Raw genomic sequence first — 17,184 nt, 5'->3', positions numbered from 1 at the left:
AATCATGTTTCAGACTTCAATGACAGAAACACTGAATTTTTGTCATTTCTTATATACGATCAATGGAAAATTGTGAGGTTATGACATGGTCAGCTCACTCATTTGCATATTCATATCCACTGCACAAGAACTGTTTTGCATTTTTTAAAAAAATCAGACCATCGTGAAATATACAACATGCTGAATGTCAGCTAGTTATCCTACATGTTACAAGAACATCAGAGTAACATGACTGAATCAACACTTACTCAGAAATATTCACTTTTAGAAAATATTGATATTCTTGGTACATGTATATCTGAGATAGAGCGACAATAACAGCTGATCATATGTTTGTAGGCATTGTTTTGCTGCGTTAATCACTCCTAACAGTTCTGTTATGCAAGCATAATTTGAAAAGCTTGCATGTAAACATCCATGTACAGTTCTGTGGTTAAAAAAACAAAAACAAAACATAGCTGAACTTTACTATGATATAGAAGAATGTATGTGTACATGTACAGTACATAAATGTATTGGAAATGTAAAGCTAATCACCACAAGATTGAATTTATACATGTATAGGAAATTTAGATGTGATTTATTAGGAAAAACCTGACACAACCAATGACCACAACACGAGGGTAAGATCGGCTTCTCATACATTTGTAGGCACAGATGAGAGGATGCTCTGAATATGTCATCATAAATTGACTAAAACATGATTGCTCCACCATATTTCTACATCAGAGTCTTTGACGACATATTTCAGTGTAATAACATTTAATTCAAATATATTTGTTCAATTACACATAATTATCTTTTGTATGCTTGTTGTGTATGCTAATATAGTTTACATTCAAGCCTTACCGGTAATCATTTTACAAACAAGTGTAAAGGCATCAGAGTAGATAAGATCTTGTGATGCTGTGTACTGGTAATTTACGGGAAAAACAATGCTGCTTCACGAGTGAAACTGCTGTTAAAGAACATAATTGAGTACATTTCTATGAAACATCAATGTTGCACTCCTGAGAATTCATCCAATACAGATTTAATGCAGTATTATGAAAATGACTTTTGTGAAGATTTAAAATTGATTATAAAGTTGATTTCTATAAGTCTATTGCAGCCTGTGTGTTAAGGAAATTTGAAATTGACTTTATCTTTTGAAAAAACGGGGCCCTGATCTATGACAGCATGCTACCAAGTCTGTCCATTGATTGTCAAAACGAGTTTGTGTAATGAAACATACAGTCAGCTTGTGAGTGAGGTTGTACCCCTCTTAAGTCACACAAGCAGAAAAGCAGGGGATATACAAACATGCTGTAACTCAGTTGGTGAAGCTCTTGCCTATCTGACCAACCATATCTACAATTGAATTATGAAGTGATGGTATACCAGTACCAGGCTTGCATATTACAGTACAAATAAACACCCTTATGCATACAATATCATATCTGATGCACTCAACACTTTCTTTCCTTTTTCTGAAGTCCACCTCTATGTTTTGAAACTAAGGCAGCTCTTGTCCAAAGGAAGTCCTTGGGACCACCAGTTTTCTTTCATTGTAACTGTGTTCGTTACATCGGGAGTGCAATGTACTGTCATTAAACTTCTTTATTAGAATAGTGTGGCAAGCAAAATGATATAACATAGCAAGCAGATAAACTTCATTAGAGACGTAAATCATTTTATTATTTTAAAGACTCTTGGTCTTGATGCCCTACATCAAAAGGACATGACTGATTGTACTGGAAGCACTTTTTCAATGCTTAAAGCACGGCTCGACACTAACGGTGGCCTGGTGGCCCGGGGCCACCAAAAATGCACGTAGGGACAGCAAAATTTCAGAAATGATGAATGTGGTGGCCTGATCGGGCCACTAAAAAAGTTTGCATGTTTCCCTTTGGGCCACCAAAAACAAAAGTTAGTGTGGAGCTCTGCTTAAAGCCTACATTACTTAATACAAAGAGCAAGAAAAACAAAAGAAACATTCACAATCTATCCTACCAGAGCATCTGTAACTCATGTCTCTTGATCTCAAAATGGAAAAGCTGTCACTGTTTTCACACAACACACAGATGCAACAAACAGAGCAGGAATATGCACTTACATACTGACGATATGTATCACCACAGACTCTAACTCTCTTGCTGTGAGGTCATTTTCACAAAATATCCCACTCTGCCATTTAAGTTTACATTTCTCCTGCTCTAGCTGTGCATCTCCTTCCTAAGATATATTTCCTCCTGCAATTGGAAGTTAGCTTCCTCCCACCCAACTTAAAGGGATGGGATAGTATTGGTTGAGGTGAGGATTCAGCTTTTAGCAAATACTTTAGAGACCACTTCATGAATTTTAAAAGAGCATAAAATTCTATGCGGAATTCACAATTATACTTGATGAAAAATCGTTTTTGAAATGGCCAAAATGTCCCAAAACAAAGTGAAGCAAAGCAATCCAAATTAAAGGTGGGCCCCACCTTTTATTAGGATCACATATTTCGGATATTTCAGCCATTTCAAAATTAATTTCATCAAATAAACTTCGAATTTCTCTTAGAATAATATGCTCTTTTATATTTCATAAGAGATTTCTAATTACAAAAAAAAAGAAAAAAAAAAGAAAAAGAAAAAAGGTGGAAACATGAAGCCCCATCTCAACCAAAACTACTATCTCTAAAAGTTTTGTCTCAGGTTTGTTTGGGGTTCCGAGAGGGAGAATCTCCTATTTAAGACATGCTTGGAGTTGGAGTCTCTGGATCCATGGATGATAAAACAAGATAAGAAGCATAATAAAGAGGAACAGTATGATTGACAAGCAAACTAGAATTTACATACATGTATTCTTAAAAAGCTACAGCATAATTGTCAAGCATATGCAAAATCAAAGCAATATAAAACTGAACATGATTGGACCATGACAATACCAATTACATAAGGACATCTAAATCTAATTGAATATTAAAGCAAACCTTGATGATGCATACTGTAGATATTATATACCAGTAAGAACATTGTGACTGGTTTTTGCAGTATCAAGGGCTGTCGGCAGTGTTTGTTAAAGTTGTTCTGGACGTATGCACTAACATACATAAAGTATACGTCACTTCACTGTACCTCGCAATAGGCAAATGAAGCAGGTTTGCTGCATCAAAAACAAATATCAAAGGTGAAGTGACAGAATACAAACAGAACTGTGATTGGACATGTAACTCAGATATACCAGAATGCAAGAAGCATTCAAACCCACTTTACTTTAGAGTGTGTTCTTTTACCAGAGCCGAACGACCTTTGTCACACATGATTTCTTTTCTCTGTCAGTCCTATCTGAGAAATTTCAGGTAGACAATTCCAAAGATCACAGAATCATGAAATAGCTTTGTGTTTCATTGTTTAAGTACCTGGGTCATGAGGACCTGCATGATTCAACATGACTTCTAGTCCTCTGTGATTGATGCCAGCACAATGTAAAAGCCAAGCTCAATTCAGCACTTGAACAGCTAATATGTTCCTTACCTTTGTCACAAACAGTATCATTGGTTTTATTAGATCCTATCCAGTCATGTCTTTCATTTGTAGACATGTTTCATTTTTCAGTTAAACTGTGAACCATTGTTTTGAAAAATTCAATCCAGATTTCATAAAATCTACTAAAGTAACTTTGGCATATATGCCATTATATCACTATACCATATTTGTGGCTTCTTGTCTGGCATTTTCTAATCTAAAAATTCATGACTGGACGGGGGTCAGCATAAGGTGGCGCCCTCCATCGATGGTGATAGTTTCTCCAGTTGTGAAAGAGGAGTCGCTGGATGCAAGGAAGGCGATAGTACGGGTAACTTCATCAACAAATCCTGTTCTACGCATCGCATGAGTTGTCTTGGAGTGTTCCATAAACTGAAATTATGATGAAAACATGCCATAAAAAATACTGATTTTGATGCAATGATTATGAGACACTGAGGTGAGTATCAAAAATATTGACATTTATGATATGATGCTGATTGCTGCAAAATTGCCACTACTACACTAATTGTTAAGGAATGCTCATCTTGAACGAAAAGAATTATACAAATAAAGCTGCATGACAGAGTAATCATCCTAAATCAGGTGACTGGATAATCAAGAGTCATCATTATACACACCTTTTCATATCGCTCATCGCTCATGCCACCTCTCTTGTGGATTTGAGTTTTGATGACACCAGGACTGAAAAGAGAGAAAAAAAAAAGATCTGTAAAATGAAAATCAACTCTTTGTAGGTGGCAAGTTTACAGTGTACATCTCCTACAGAGGACTTGTGACCTGCGATAACAAAAGGAGCCAAAAAAAGGAGTGGACGCTTTGCTGTAAATGACATCACATCATTTACCAATTCCTCTGTTTAAATTTGATAAATTCATGGATTCATGACTAATTTGATGACACAATCCAGGGTTACCAGGTATATGAGAGCATGTAGAGCGGTCCTGGAAATCAGTGTTTTGAGAAAACGACCTTCAAGGTTTTCATTCCATCACAAGTTTGATCATGAACATGAGGAAGCAATTTCCTTGCTGAAAATGGGCAGTAGGTCTATGCCCTGAGCAGCTGCCAGAATGTTCATCCAGGCATTATACCAGGTTTCTGTCAAACCGCCAACAAATGACCATGTTGCATAAAGGTTGGAATCAGAATGCCCTTTTACCTGCACATGTGCATGTCATTGATATGGGGTCTGTCACACAATTGTGACCGGCGACAACGGTTTCAGGCAAAAGTCGGGAATTTTGAAAATTCATTTTTTCACTGAATCTCATTGCCCATTTCCTAAGCTTTGCATTAATATAAAACACTTGTATTCTTCGGCACCATAAGTGGGCATAGAAAGAGAAATAAAATGCACTTTTTAAGTTGTTAGCCTGACAAAATTGCGAGAAAATAGGCTTTGAAGATTCACCTCTTTCTCAAAGACAATGTCCGAGCGGCGATGCGAGGGGAGAATCACCCATCCGTACGATGGTGCCTATAATATTGATGTTAAGCTCCGCCTCTAGCAACCACATCGCCTTCTGATTGGCTCACTGAGAGAGTCAAATTTCCCGGGCACCTTCCTCGGAGCTCAGCGTATGGAGCCGAAAAACAATGCATTTCGCTCGGGTTTGTTTACCAGTACGTCTTTCAAGATGGCGAATACGATAATTGCACGTATGGTGTACATGTACAATGTACATACGTACTATGGTGCACGCATTACGCAATGGCATCCACATGCCATGGCCGTGTGCATGTAACAGGAGCGGTGGTGAATCCACACATTTACAATTCGCGTTTTCATTGTGGTGCCTTTTGAAGGCATAAAATTGCTAGTGCTGGCAAGGGTCACGCTTCCTGTTTGTTTTGCTTTTACAAGACATGCATATGTTGCTTTGTTCGGTGGTGCTAATTAAATTAAAACAAACAAACAACAAACACGACTCGTTAGTTTGGTGCGATCTTGACGTGTAGTATTTGAATATAATTGGTTACATGTGACCGCTCCTTTCCTCTCATCTACCTTCCATTGAGTCAGTCTGCTGTCATAATTTTTACTACATGTACAAGTAGACAAATTTGAGTATATTTAGTTTTCTTTTCATACGATTATGTCTTGCAACATGATTTTTGTTTCACTTCCGTTGTCGAACATTGCGGTAGAATAGTTTGGATAGAAAGCCAAACGAAGAGCACGCACGACAGAGCGAGCGTATATAAACCACTATAGCAAGAACAATGGAGCATGTAATCGTGCACGCGTGGACAAAGCATTCCCCAAACGCTACAACTGGTGTCTCCGAAAGCCGAATTACTCACTGTATGCGATGCACCAGCCAATCGCATGCGAGACCCTGCGCCGTAGCAACGCTGAGGATATTGGCGCGGCGTTCGAAAGAAGCTCGAAACTGATGAGTGTGATCCAACATAGGGTGCTTAAAATTCCATTTTCGATAGGAAAAACTTAGTCTTATGCTATGAAATTTAGTGTAGATGTAGAAAACATATCAAAGATTCGATTTCTGCAAAAAACCTAAATCGACAAATATAATGGTCAAAATCTTTGTACCCCGCCTAGGAGGGAATTTGCTCTTGCGACTTTTGCCTGAAACCGTTGTCGCGGGTCACAATTGTCCCATCACACTGTAGGGACTACAGAGTGTTAGTTCTGCAGAACCTTGCTCATACAGACTGGTGGCCATGTAATAATTTCTTTACCCTGCTGCCCCTTTTTATATACTTTTACTTCTTTAACCCATTAGTAATTGACCCATCCACATCTGCCCATCCATTTGTTTTTACATAGTTTTATACTTTTTCTGTTTTCATATAGAATATATTACACGGAAGTTGGAAACCCCTTCTCAACCAAAACTTCACCATCCCTCTAAACTTTGGTGGCTAATGGCTGAAACCAAAACACTTTTTTGATACACTAGAAAATGGTTTCTTTCCCAGAGTGTAATATTGAAAGTTTTTAAAGTTTTTAAAGTGTGATGTACTTACTTCACTGAGTTCACTCTCACTCCATGAGGTGCCAACTCTGTAGGGGTAAGAATAGCAAAGAATTGTTACCATAGCAACATCTCAGCAGGTTGATTGAGCTAGTCTCTCTCTCTCTCTCTCTCTCTCCAAAAAAAAAAATATATTCTAGAAGTCTGTGGTATTCAAACCAAAGGCTCTGAGGGTAATCTCAAGCATCATGCAGAAATATTAAAAGAAATACATAGACTATGACTTCAAAATTCTTCCCTGCTTAACTTGATGGTTTTTAAGAACTAAGATATGGTGAATTATGTTGAAATAAATGTCACTGTTGGATCAAATTTGTAAAGAATTATGAGCATTTTCTAAGATGTCTATTTTGCAAAATGGTGAAATGCAATGAGAGGAAACTATGTTCATTTGATAACAGTGATACCAAAGCAAGAGATCAGTAAAATTTCAGCTAAAATGGGCAAAATTTGAACATGTACAGACTATGTGACTATTAAATCATCTTCTGTGACATCGAAGGATGTTGCATTTAATCTATTTGTCTTAAGAGACATTTGATCATGAGAGGCAAGGATACTCTCTTAATTAGATTGTGCCTCAAATGTCAGTTATTACATGCTTTCTATCAAAACTTTTTTGAAGTGAGTTTGATAATGATTCATTATACATTTTCTGTTGCAGTGGACTCCTGTTATAACAAAGTCTTTGGGACCAGCAGTTTTCTTTCATTATATTGAAATTTTGTTGTAACCAAACAAATAAACAATAAAAAACATAGAGTATGTAATGTTGCGGCCTGAAGAAATTGGTTTCTTCATAATTCAACAAGCACATTCTGTTTTTTTTTTCCCTGCTTACACACACACATAAAAAAGTATGTTGGTTACATTACTGAGAATTAATATGAGCTGATGCTGGAGAAGAAAGAAAACTATGTCACCTTCAGCCACACATCTAGTCATGTGATCCAGAGCACTCTTTGACATACAGTAAGTCAGGACTCCTGCAAACTTGAGAAAACCAGAAACAAGGATTGGGATAGATGAGTTGCTGGCTGAAGTATGGCAGTCTTCTTGAAATACTGTTATATTTTGGCTGATGGTAGTGGTTTTAAACCATAATATATGTACTGGTACAGTGTACCTTCACTCTTAGTAAATTTACATTGTTGACATGGAAACATCCCCTCTCAAGTTTATCTATTTCAACTGCTCAATTACCGATAATAGAAAAAGATGAAAAGATGCACATGACAAAAAAGGTTTTGTGACTTCCATTTTTCATACTGTATCATTTGCCAACATGGTGTAGAATGCATGTGAATACTCAATGTATATAAAAAACAAAGTTCACCACATATTGAAAGTTGGAGCAAGTATTGTAGTTTGTACACACTGGAAGGTTCTTAACACCCTACATGCCACCCCCTCCAAACAAAAAAGAGAAGTAATGTAATTTTTGTGAAGGAACAAATTTGAATGTTACCACTTTTGCTGTCATGCTATGAAATTTTGCATTACAGAAGTTTATACGCTTATCAGTATTCAACTAATTACCTATCATTTCACAGAACTTTTTAAAGCCGTTTATCTAAATTCAAGAGAAGGTTGGCTCTTTAGGTATCTTGAATACAACTTGTAAGTGATCAAATAATGACACATAATCAAATGTAATATAGCAAAAGATCATATTCCAAGAGATCAACAAAATAATGCTCCTTTACATTAAAGACCAAAAATAGATAAGCTTGAATGTCGGGCTGGAATCACACTCTCAAGCTGAGATCACTTGAGTTTTTATACTCTTGTACATTCCCTCAGTCCATCAGTTACAACATCCAAACCTAGCAGAAACTACCACACACCCAAACCCAGCAAAGTGGAACTTACAGCTCTCACTCCATTCACACTGGAGACATTCACCACAGTGCCTGAATGGGGCAAAGTGAGAGAGAATACAAAATGTTAGAATCAAAGATGGCTAAGCTACATGGATACTTGTAAGATTTTTTTTCCACATCATACTATCATGTAAACACACCCCTCAACAACACTAGTTTCCCATTATAGCACATTGAACAAGAAAGACATTATGACACATCTATACATTCTATGGGTTGTAAAAAGTCATACACCTACACATGTGTCACACAATAGACAACATTCCTTTCAAATCCAGACATGTTGAGGGGATTTCTAAGGAAAGTTTAGCCTCCATTAATCACTCTTTTGAAAAGTACAACAATGGAAAACCACAAAGAAACTACAAGATAATACATTGTATCAAGATAATTTGGGTGGAACTTGTCTTCAGGTACATGTGTAAAGGTACAAATGTATCTTTAGAGGGAAATAAAACCAACTATACATGTGGATTGAGTGAATGCAGCAATATTAGTAGAACACATCAGCAAAATTTGAGAAAAATCAGACGATCTGTTCATAAGTTACACATGTATGTATTTTCAAAGTTTTTATGCAGCCATTGCTGGATGAGAATATTACAATAAGATCACACAACAATTTCATGAGTGGTTAAATTTGCCATCAGTTGTGGAGTAAAGGAGTGAAGGGATTCATGTGCGTGCGCACATCGCATTCATATCAAGGTCAGATTATACAAGATTACAGGAAATATAAAGAAAATTCAACATATTCTCTCTTTTCTTGCATAATAAAAGAGCACTTGACTTCCATCTTTCAGACAGCAGGGGAATTATATTACCCTTTATATGTCAGTAACAAGTCCAGGGAATGTGAACTTTTTATGAAAAATTGAAGTTTGTGGAATCCTCTATAAATTGTCTTTATGTTGTGGTACATACAAGACATCATGTGTACATGATGCATGATGTATGTGCGTGCTTTATCCTGAGATTTAATACCCAAATGAGTTGAAACAAGTTTCTTCTCTAGAGAACCCCCAAGTTAAAAGTGATGTGATTAACATGGCTTCTCCTGTCCTACCCAGTCTTGTACCAGCTTGATTCAAGCAACCAATCTCTGTCTCACCTTTAGTCTTGATGAGATGAGGAGCAAGGAGGTGTATCAGCTGGAGAGGCGCTCGCACATTCACTGCAAAGGTGCGGTCGTAGTTTTCCAGTGTTGTAGATTCCAAGGAATCCGGAATCACAACACCAGCATTGTTAACCTTTGTATATTAACATGATGATATTAACATTAATACTGACAAAATATTGTAGCATGTTGTAACTAACAAGACATGATGTTGCAATGTGTATTGAGCTTTAAAATGCAAAGGAAGGTGTTTTACATTAAAAAAAAAAAATCCAAGTGTCTTTGCTACCACCTATAGGTCCTGTACTTGGGACAATGTGGCTACTGAATAAATGAAGCCTACTTCTGGAATTCATTGAGCTGCACATGACAAAAAATCAAATATCCCTCTCTGTACTGAAGAAAAAAACATTGTTATTATTTCTTACTTCATTCTTTCCCTCTCTCTCATATTCATTTTTTTCTTTTTTCGTGGGGGGAGGGGGGACTTGATAAACAAAATACTGTGATCATGACATATTCATGGGTACCACCTTCCACAGATGTCCAGTATCTCATTCCATACTGACTGGCACATGGCTTAGAACACTTATATCAGTATGTGCCACTTTGTCTATTCAGATAATAATAGATTACAGCTTATGTCTAGAATATCCATTGACATTGAGTCACATGGGAGAAAAAAAAATGATGTACATTGTACCTGAATTATGCATTCAACATGCTAGTGGACATACTGTAGTATATTCTATCTGCATGGAATCAAGAGAAAACTGCTATCAGTGAGAGTAACTCTCTGCAAGACTGATAACACGTGGTTGTAAGGACAGACTTACAAGGACATCAACCTGCTGAAACTTCTCCAGGGTCTGGTCTGCTGTTTTCTTGACATCAGCTTCACTTTCAAAATCTGCCTGGATCATCAGGACCTACGATAAATAAAAAAAGGAAAAAAGAAAAGAAAAAAGAAGAGATCATCTCATGGTGCCTTGAGTGTAATTCATTACATGTGATTTAATATATAGCCACACCAATGACTCTAGTGTCTGATGTACAACTTGCAGAGTTTCAATGAAAAATTTTGCAGGGCCACTTTTCTGATGTCAACATACATATCAAAAGGAAGGGCACAAAAATATTCAAAACCTAAGAAGAGTGATTTTCTTCCTGTTTTTTTTTTTTTTTTTTTTTTTTTTTTTTTGGGGGGGGGGGGGGAGGACGGCATTGAGGTCAATCAGAGGGTATCCAAGGCCATGGTCTTGATGACCTTGGACTAAATAAGGCAATGACACTGCAAAAACCCTGTCACTGTAAAAGGCCTGTAGTTACAACAAATGCTATTCTACTGAACCATATTTTGAGCAGACTCTACATTGAAAAAAAATGTACTCGGTAATGAGCGGTACGTCTCACAAATTCAATATTTGGTTTGAAATAAGAATCTGGAAAAGATTTCCAATAAAGAAAACCAATACCAATGATTACTGTCATACAAGCACAGGGCCAATGAGCAATGTTGTATCTAACATTTGTAATACTCCCTCCTAGTTTCATAGTAGAATAGTCTCAATGAAAAAGAACATTCAAGTCAACGTTTTGAACCTATCAATGTGCATTCAACTTGTGACACACTCAGATGCACAACAAGGTTAATATAAGGTGAATGTGATCTACCATCAGTACTTTGATCTTACAGGATATCATGCTTTATCTACCCAATGTAGCCTCCTAACATTCCCTGAGAATCCTGACATCACGCTCACCCCAGCACTGTCAGGTATCTATTCTGGAGCAAATCTTGTCACAGGACATTCATATGTACACTGCAACATATGAACACAGAAACCCTTGCTTGAGATTCTAGAGCACTCTCCACTGAACCACAGTAATCCCATTCTACACTACACCACAAATTTTCTCCTTGGGGTTAGAAATAAATTCAAGATTCATGGAAATGAATTCCAGATTCAATACCTGATCTCTTGCAAGTCCCCTGCTCACACACTCATCAACCACTGCCTGTAGGGCATCCATGTTGCGTCCTGTCAATGCCAGCCGGCATCCTAGAGAGGCAAAATAACGTGCTGTCTCTGCTCCAATCCCTGAACTGGCACCTGGGCAGGAAAAAGGATGAAAATAATTCACTTTCAGTGTCTCACAATCAAATCATTTCATATCAGCATATGTTTCTATTACTGTGAAAGTAAATATTTTTGCGTGACTAATTTTTATTTTTTATTTTGTGCTTGGCTGCGTACGAAGACCTTCGCTGGTTTCTAATTCCGCGGAATCAAGACATCAACTAAAGGAACATAAGGCAAGCAAAAATATTTGTGTGCTTTTATTTTCGCGCTAGTTTCTAGTTGCGCGAAAATTTCAACACCACGAAAATTCCCACATTTACAGGATGCAGGGAAAGATAGATTGCACCGTTGGAGGTCAGGGAGCTTTCAACACTTGTAAATCTGTGAGAGAAATATCAAAAATTGCTGGCCTCCATCTGCAAAATTCCTGGATCCAGACAGTGATCTGTATCACTACCAAAGTGTAAGACTGATAACCATCTGTTCCTTGTGACATTATCAACTTTTCCTAAAAATCAATTTCATTCGTACCTTTTTGAGTTATTTTGCAAACATCCAGACAGATAGATAAACAAACCAACAGCGGTAAAAACATAACCTCCTCGGAGGTAATCAAAATACAAGGCAAGTGCCATAATGTGTCTCACCATTCGCGTACAAGAAATTGTACGCGAATGGGATAAACAGATAAAAAAAAAGAGAGATATAAAACATAACACATAAAAAGAGATATAAAAGGGTAGAAATTTATGGCAAAAAAGAAACATGCCATAAAAACTTAACATTGGGCTCTAAAAGTTTGTTGACCCATGCTTGTGACCATTGACCTTGTGGTGACCATCCACTCCCCTAGGGACATCTACCATCCAAGTTTAGTCATAAATGGAGTTATTGATCAAAAGTTATGACCCATAATAGAAACGCGCCATAAAAACTTAACATTGGGCTCTAAAAGTTTGTTGACTCATGCTTGTGACCATTGACCTTGTGGTGACCATCCACTTCCCAAGGGACATCTACAATCCAAGTTTAGTCACAAATGGAGTTATGGATCAAAAGTTATGACCCATAATAGAAATGCGCCATAAAAACTTGACATTGGGCTCTAAAAGTTTGTTGACCCATGCTTGTGACCTTTGACCTTGTGGTGACCATCCACTCCCCAATGGACATCTACCATCCAAGTTTGGTCACAAACGGAGCTATGGATCAAAAGTTATGACCCATAATAGAAACGCGCCATAAAAACTTAACATTGGGCTCTAAAAGTTTGTTGACCCATGCTTGTGACCATCCACTTCCCAAGGAACATCTACCATCCAAGTTTAGTCACAAATGGAGTTATGGATCAAAAGTTATGACCCATAATAGAAACGCGCCATAAAAACTTAACATTGGGCTCTAAAAGTTTGTTGACCCATGCTTGTGACCTTTGACATTGTGGTGACCATCCACTCCCCAAGGGACATCTACCATCCAAGTTTGGTCACAAACGGAGCTATGGATCAAAAGTTATGACCCATGAAACGCGCCATAAAAACTGAACATTGGGCTCTAAAAGTTTGTTTACCCATGCTTGTGACCTTTGACCTTCTGGTGACCATCCACTCCTCAAGGGACATCTACCATCCAAGTTTAGTCATAAATGGAGTTATGGATCAAAAGTTATGACATATAATAGAATTGCGCCATAAAAACTTAACATTGGGCTCTAAAAGTTCGTTGACCCCTGCTTGTGACCTTTGACCTTGTGGTGATCATCCACTCCCCAAGGGACATACACCCATCCAAGTTTAGTCACAAATGGACCTATGGATCAAAAGTTATGACCCATAATAGAAACGTGCCATAAAAACTTAACATTGGGCCCTAAAGTTCATTGATCCCTCTGCCTGTGAGCTTTGACCTTGAGATGACCTTCATATATGGTAAAATGTGAAACTTTGTATGACCCCTCTTCCCTCGAAGTTTGATTGCAATTGAAGCCCAGAGTAAAAAGTTATTGAAGTTTTTGGAGCGTTACGGACAGACAACGGACGGACGGATGACGGACGGACGGACGGACGACGGATGGACAGACGCCGCAGGCAATCCCTTAGTCTCCCCTCACCTCCGGTGGGCTCGACAAAAACTACTATAGCGCTATCTGTAGGAGGCTGAGATGACAGTTAAATGTTGCTGTTATTATTTTGATTTTTAAGCTGCATGTCACTCAAGTGTTGAAGCGAATGAAAAGACATCACCCTCTCCATTTTTACATTGGCACTAATTTTGCTATACCACTCTACACTTCCCTACCCTTGTTAGCTTTTAAATCCATGGGTGCACCTGGTCCCCACTGCTTGCCAAATGTGCATGCATTTGTGCGTACGCTATGGTACCCATGGTAAGGTTGCGTTGAGTGCTACGTATCAGTATCTAAGGCAATATTAGCAGAGACTCCAACTCTCCTGTTTTCGACGGGAGATCTCCCGCCGAAAGCCCATTTTTGCATGATCTCCCGTTCTCCCGTTTGAGATTTGATTTCTCCCGGTGGAAAGGATTTCTAACTTATTTCTATCGAAAAAATAAGCCTTAACAGTTAGATAGCACCAGAGAACATGATCTAGAATCCTAGGAACTTCGCGCTTTGCACACATCAACTTGGAGTCTCCCGTTTGCTAGGGGTTTCGGGCGGGAGAATCTCCAGATCAGAAGGTGCTTGGGGTTGGAGTCTCTGTATTAGTGAGGGGGGGGGGGGGGGGCATTACAGTGGCGGATCCAAAGGGGCGCACCAGGCATGGGCCCCCTTTAATTTTTGTTTTTATTAGATAAAAGAAATAAAAAGAAAAAAAAAAGAAAGGGGGCATGTGTGCTCCCTATAATTTTTTAGTGTAGTGGCACCAGAAAATTGCGCTGAAGCCTTTTTTGTTGTTTTTGTTTTTCGCTTGTTAGCTGATGAAATCTGGAGTAGCTACATAGAAGTGGTACCGTAAGGCGAACAAAAAAATTGCACCAGAGCCATTTTGTTTGTTTGCTTATCATAATATCAGCTGATCTAACTTATAAGTGGCATCAGAAACATTTTTTTGCCCCTCCCCCTTTAAGGTAATCTGTATTCCTGGATCTGTCCCTGCATATGGCATGCTGTCCTTCTGAACAGTTGGTGCTTAGCTTACTGTAAAACAGGCAGGGCTTGACACTAACTTTTATTTTTGGTGGCCCGATCGGGCCACCAAAATCATGAATTTGTATTTTTTGGTGGCCCGAAAGTAATATCTGGTGGCCCGAAAAAAAATCAAGAGAAACATGAAAAAACTAAGTCGGTCCTACTAAACATAGAAACATAAATATTAAGCATTACTGAAGTAATACAGGTATCCATGTCCAACATTAGTGAATAGAAAATTCAATCATCTTACCGTTATTCTGAGTTCTAAGATTTAGCAAATAGGCTTATAGATTATATTGAAATTTTATGCTATTTTCGTGGTCAAAACTTCTGTTTGAAATGAGAAAGTGGGAGCATTTACAGACATTTCTAAACATCCGACATTTGTTTTAGCATTGTAAAGTGCTGAAAGTTACCGTTATTCATTTCTGATTGTAAAAGCAATCATCCAACACTTACTAGTATTTTAGCACCTTATGGAGCCAGTTGTTGCCGTTAATCATTTTTAAATGTAAAAGAAAACAACCGTCATTCATTTTTGCATCTTACGGAGCTGAATGTTATCCCTATTCATTTCCGAAAGTGAAAGCAAACATGCGCTTTTCATTTCAGCATCTAACTGAACCGATTGAAACCGTTAATCATTTCCAAATGTAAAAGCAACAATCTGTTATTCATTTCCAAATTTATAAGCAAACATCCGGCGTTTATTTTATCAACGTACTGCTTTTATCAATGTTACTGCTGTCCACTTCTGAAAGTGAAATGAATCACCTGACAATTATTCTAGAATCGTACGGAGCTGAATGTTACTGTTTGTCATTTTTAAACGTCAAGGCAGACATCAGACATTTATTTTACCATCAAACGCAGCTGAATGTTACTGCTATTCATTTCGAAATGTAAAAGCAAATATCCGACATTTATTTTAGCATCGTATGGAGCAGAGTGTTACTGGTATTCACTTCCAACCGTAAAAGCAACAATCTGACATTTATTTTGCCATCTTCTGCAGCCGAGTGTTATAGCTATTTACTTTCAAAAGTAAGAGCAAACATCCAACATTATAATCATCGTACGGAGTTGAATATTATTGTTATTCATTTCCGAACGTCAAAGGGATCATTCGACGTTTATTTTAGCATCTTCCGAAGCTGAATGTCATTGCTATTTACTTTCGAACGTAAAAGCAAACATCCGGCATTTATTTTAGTATCATACGGAGTCGAATATTACCGTTATTCATTTCTAAAATAAAAAGCAAACATTGACATTTATTTTAGCATCTTACGGAGCCAATTGTTATCGCCGTTCATTTCCAAAATTAAAGGCAAACATCCGACATTTTTTTGGTGGCCCGATCGGGCCACCAAAATCTTCATTTCTGATATTTTGGTGGCCCGACATGCATTTTTGGTGGCCCTGGGCCACCGGGCCACCGTTAGTGTCGAGCCCTGACAGGATATATTCGCGGAATAAAAATTTCGTGAATTACTATTGGAGCCGACGGCTTTCTCGCAGCGTGAAATTTTCGCGACTTGCCACTGGCATCCAATGCATATTTTGTATATAGGCAAGAACTTTCGCGTGCATTTTAATTTCACAAATGTTGCCACTCATGAAATTAAAAATGAAAATGCACATGAAGACTTCTCGTTTTACAGTAACCCTAACTGGTAACTGGTTAAATGGGCCTGGGGGAGGGGGCGGAATCCATCCATCCCCTCAATCTCAACGTTTCGCACAATAATTCTGCAACACATCCAAGATCCAACTCACAAAATTCACACAAAAAACCATTAAATATGGGCAAAATATGTGCCTCTTGTCATGCTTGTTGAAGCTCAACCACGGCCACAGGCGCCAGGCCACAGCAACATCAACACTACAAAACTGCAGCAAGTATGTTGACTCTACTACAGCCCCTCGAGTTCCCTTTCTTCCTTTGAGGTTGTGGGCAGAGGTTATAGGTACTCTCCCTGCTCTGAATTACTGAGCTAGCTGCGCCTAGACTAGCCTGCGTGCTTCTCTCGCGTCCCCAGAGGAGGAGGGAGGCGTGCGTGTTCGTGCATGCTCGCCCAGGCCCCTGCTGGCTGCCCTAGCTGCCCTGGCCTGGCCTGGCATGGCAAGCAACACGAATGACATTTAGATCTCGCAAACTGGCACATCCTTCGTCATTACCCGTAATGACAGCAACTTTTCCCTTGAGAGAAGCCCCGAGGGTCGCGGGTTCCGAGGACTGTGACTGTGTCGCCATTTCTCCAAAGTTGCGATTCGAGGCAATACTCCAGACACGGCCGGTTAGATGTCTACTTTCCTTGGTGTAAAAGTACAAGTGTACGTACAATTGTAACGTAGGTGAGCTAGCTAGCTAGCGCTGTACGTTTACGTACGTGATGAGATGACAAACGAACGAGATGCAGCACGCCCTCTAA

The 17,184-nt window shown here is 38.5% G+C and overlaps 1 protein-coding gene across 1 annotated transcript; it reads right to left on the bottom strand.

Annotated features, from left to right (window-relative positions):
• Positions 1–3,651: 3,651 nt before the first annotated feature.
• On the bottom strand, positions 3,652–17,070 carry LOC139737307 (3-oxoacyl-[acyl-carrier-protein] reductase FabG-like). The gene is made up of 9 exons (XM_071647980.1): positions 16,931–17,070; positions 11,489–11,628; positions 10,351–10,443; positions 9,509–9,647; positions 8,387–8,427; positions 7,438–7,507; positions 6,507–6,543; positions 4,133–4,196; positions 3,652–3,884 (listed from the first exon to the last, which is right to left on the bottom strand). Exons 1-9 carry the CDS (start codon positions 17,004–17,006, stop codon positions 3,717–3,719), a joined length of 828 nt encoding a protein of 275 aa, XP_071504081.1. The 5' UTR covers positions 17,007–17,070; the 3' UTR covers positions 3,652–3,716.
• Positions 17,071–17,184: the final 114 nt, after the last annotated feature.

This window comes from Diadema antillarum, unplaced genomic scaffold (genome assembly GCF_040938485.1).
Source record: "Diadema antillarum isolate AM-2024a unplaced genomic scaffold, OU_Dant_1.0 seq00000688_RagTag, whole genome shotgun sequence".
NCBI lineage: Eukaryota > Metazoa > Echinodermata > Echinoidea > Diadematoida > Diadematidae > Diadema > Diadema antillarum.
This window is presented reverse-complemented; position numbering and strand designations above follow the sequence as displayed.

Excerpts from the sequence above, each read along its gene's own strand:
- LOC139737307 (XM_071647980.1), bottom strand. The coding sequence starts at position 17,006 with ATGGCGACACAGTCACAGTCCTCGGAACCCGCGACCCTCGGGGCTTCT. Across the intron at positions 11,629-16,930 it reads AAAAGTTGCTGTCATTACGG|GTGCCAGTTCAGGGATTGGA; the intron begins GTAATGACGAAG and ends TTTCCTGCCCAG. Across the intron at positions 4,197-6,506 it reads GTGAGAGTGAACTCAGTGAA|TCCTGGTGTCATCAAAACTC; the intron begins GTAAGTACATCA and ends CTCTCTTTTCAG.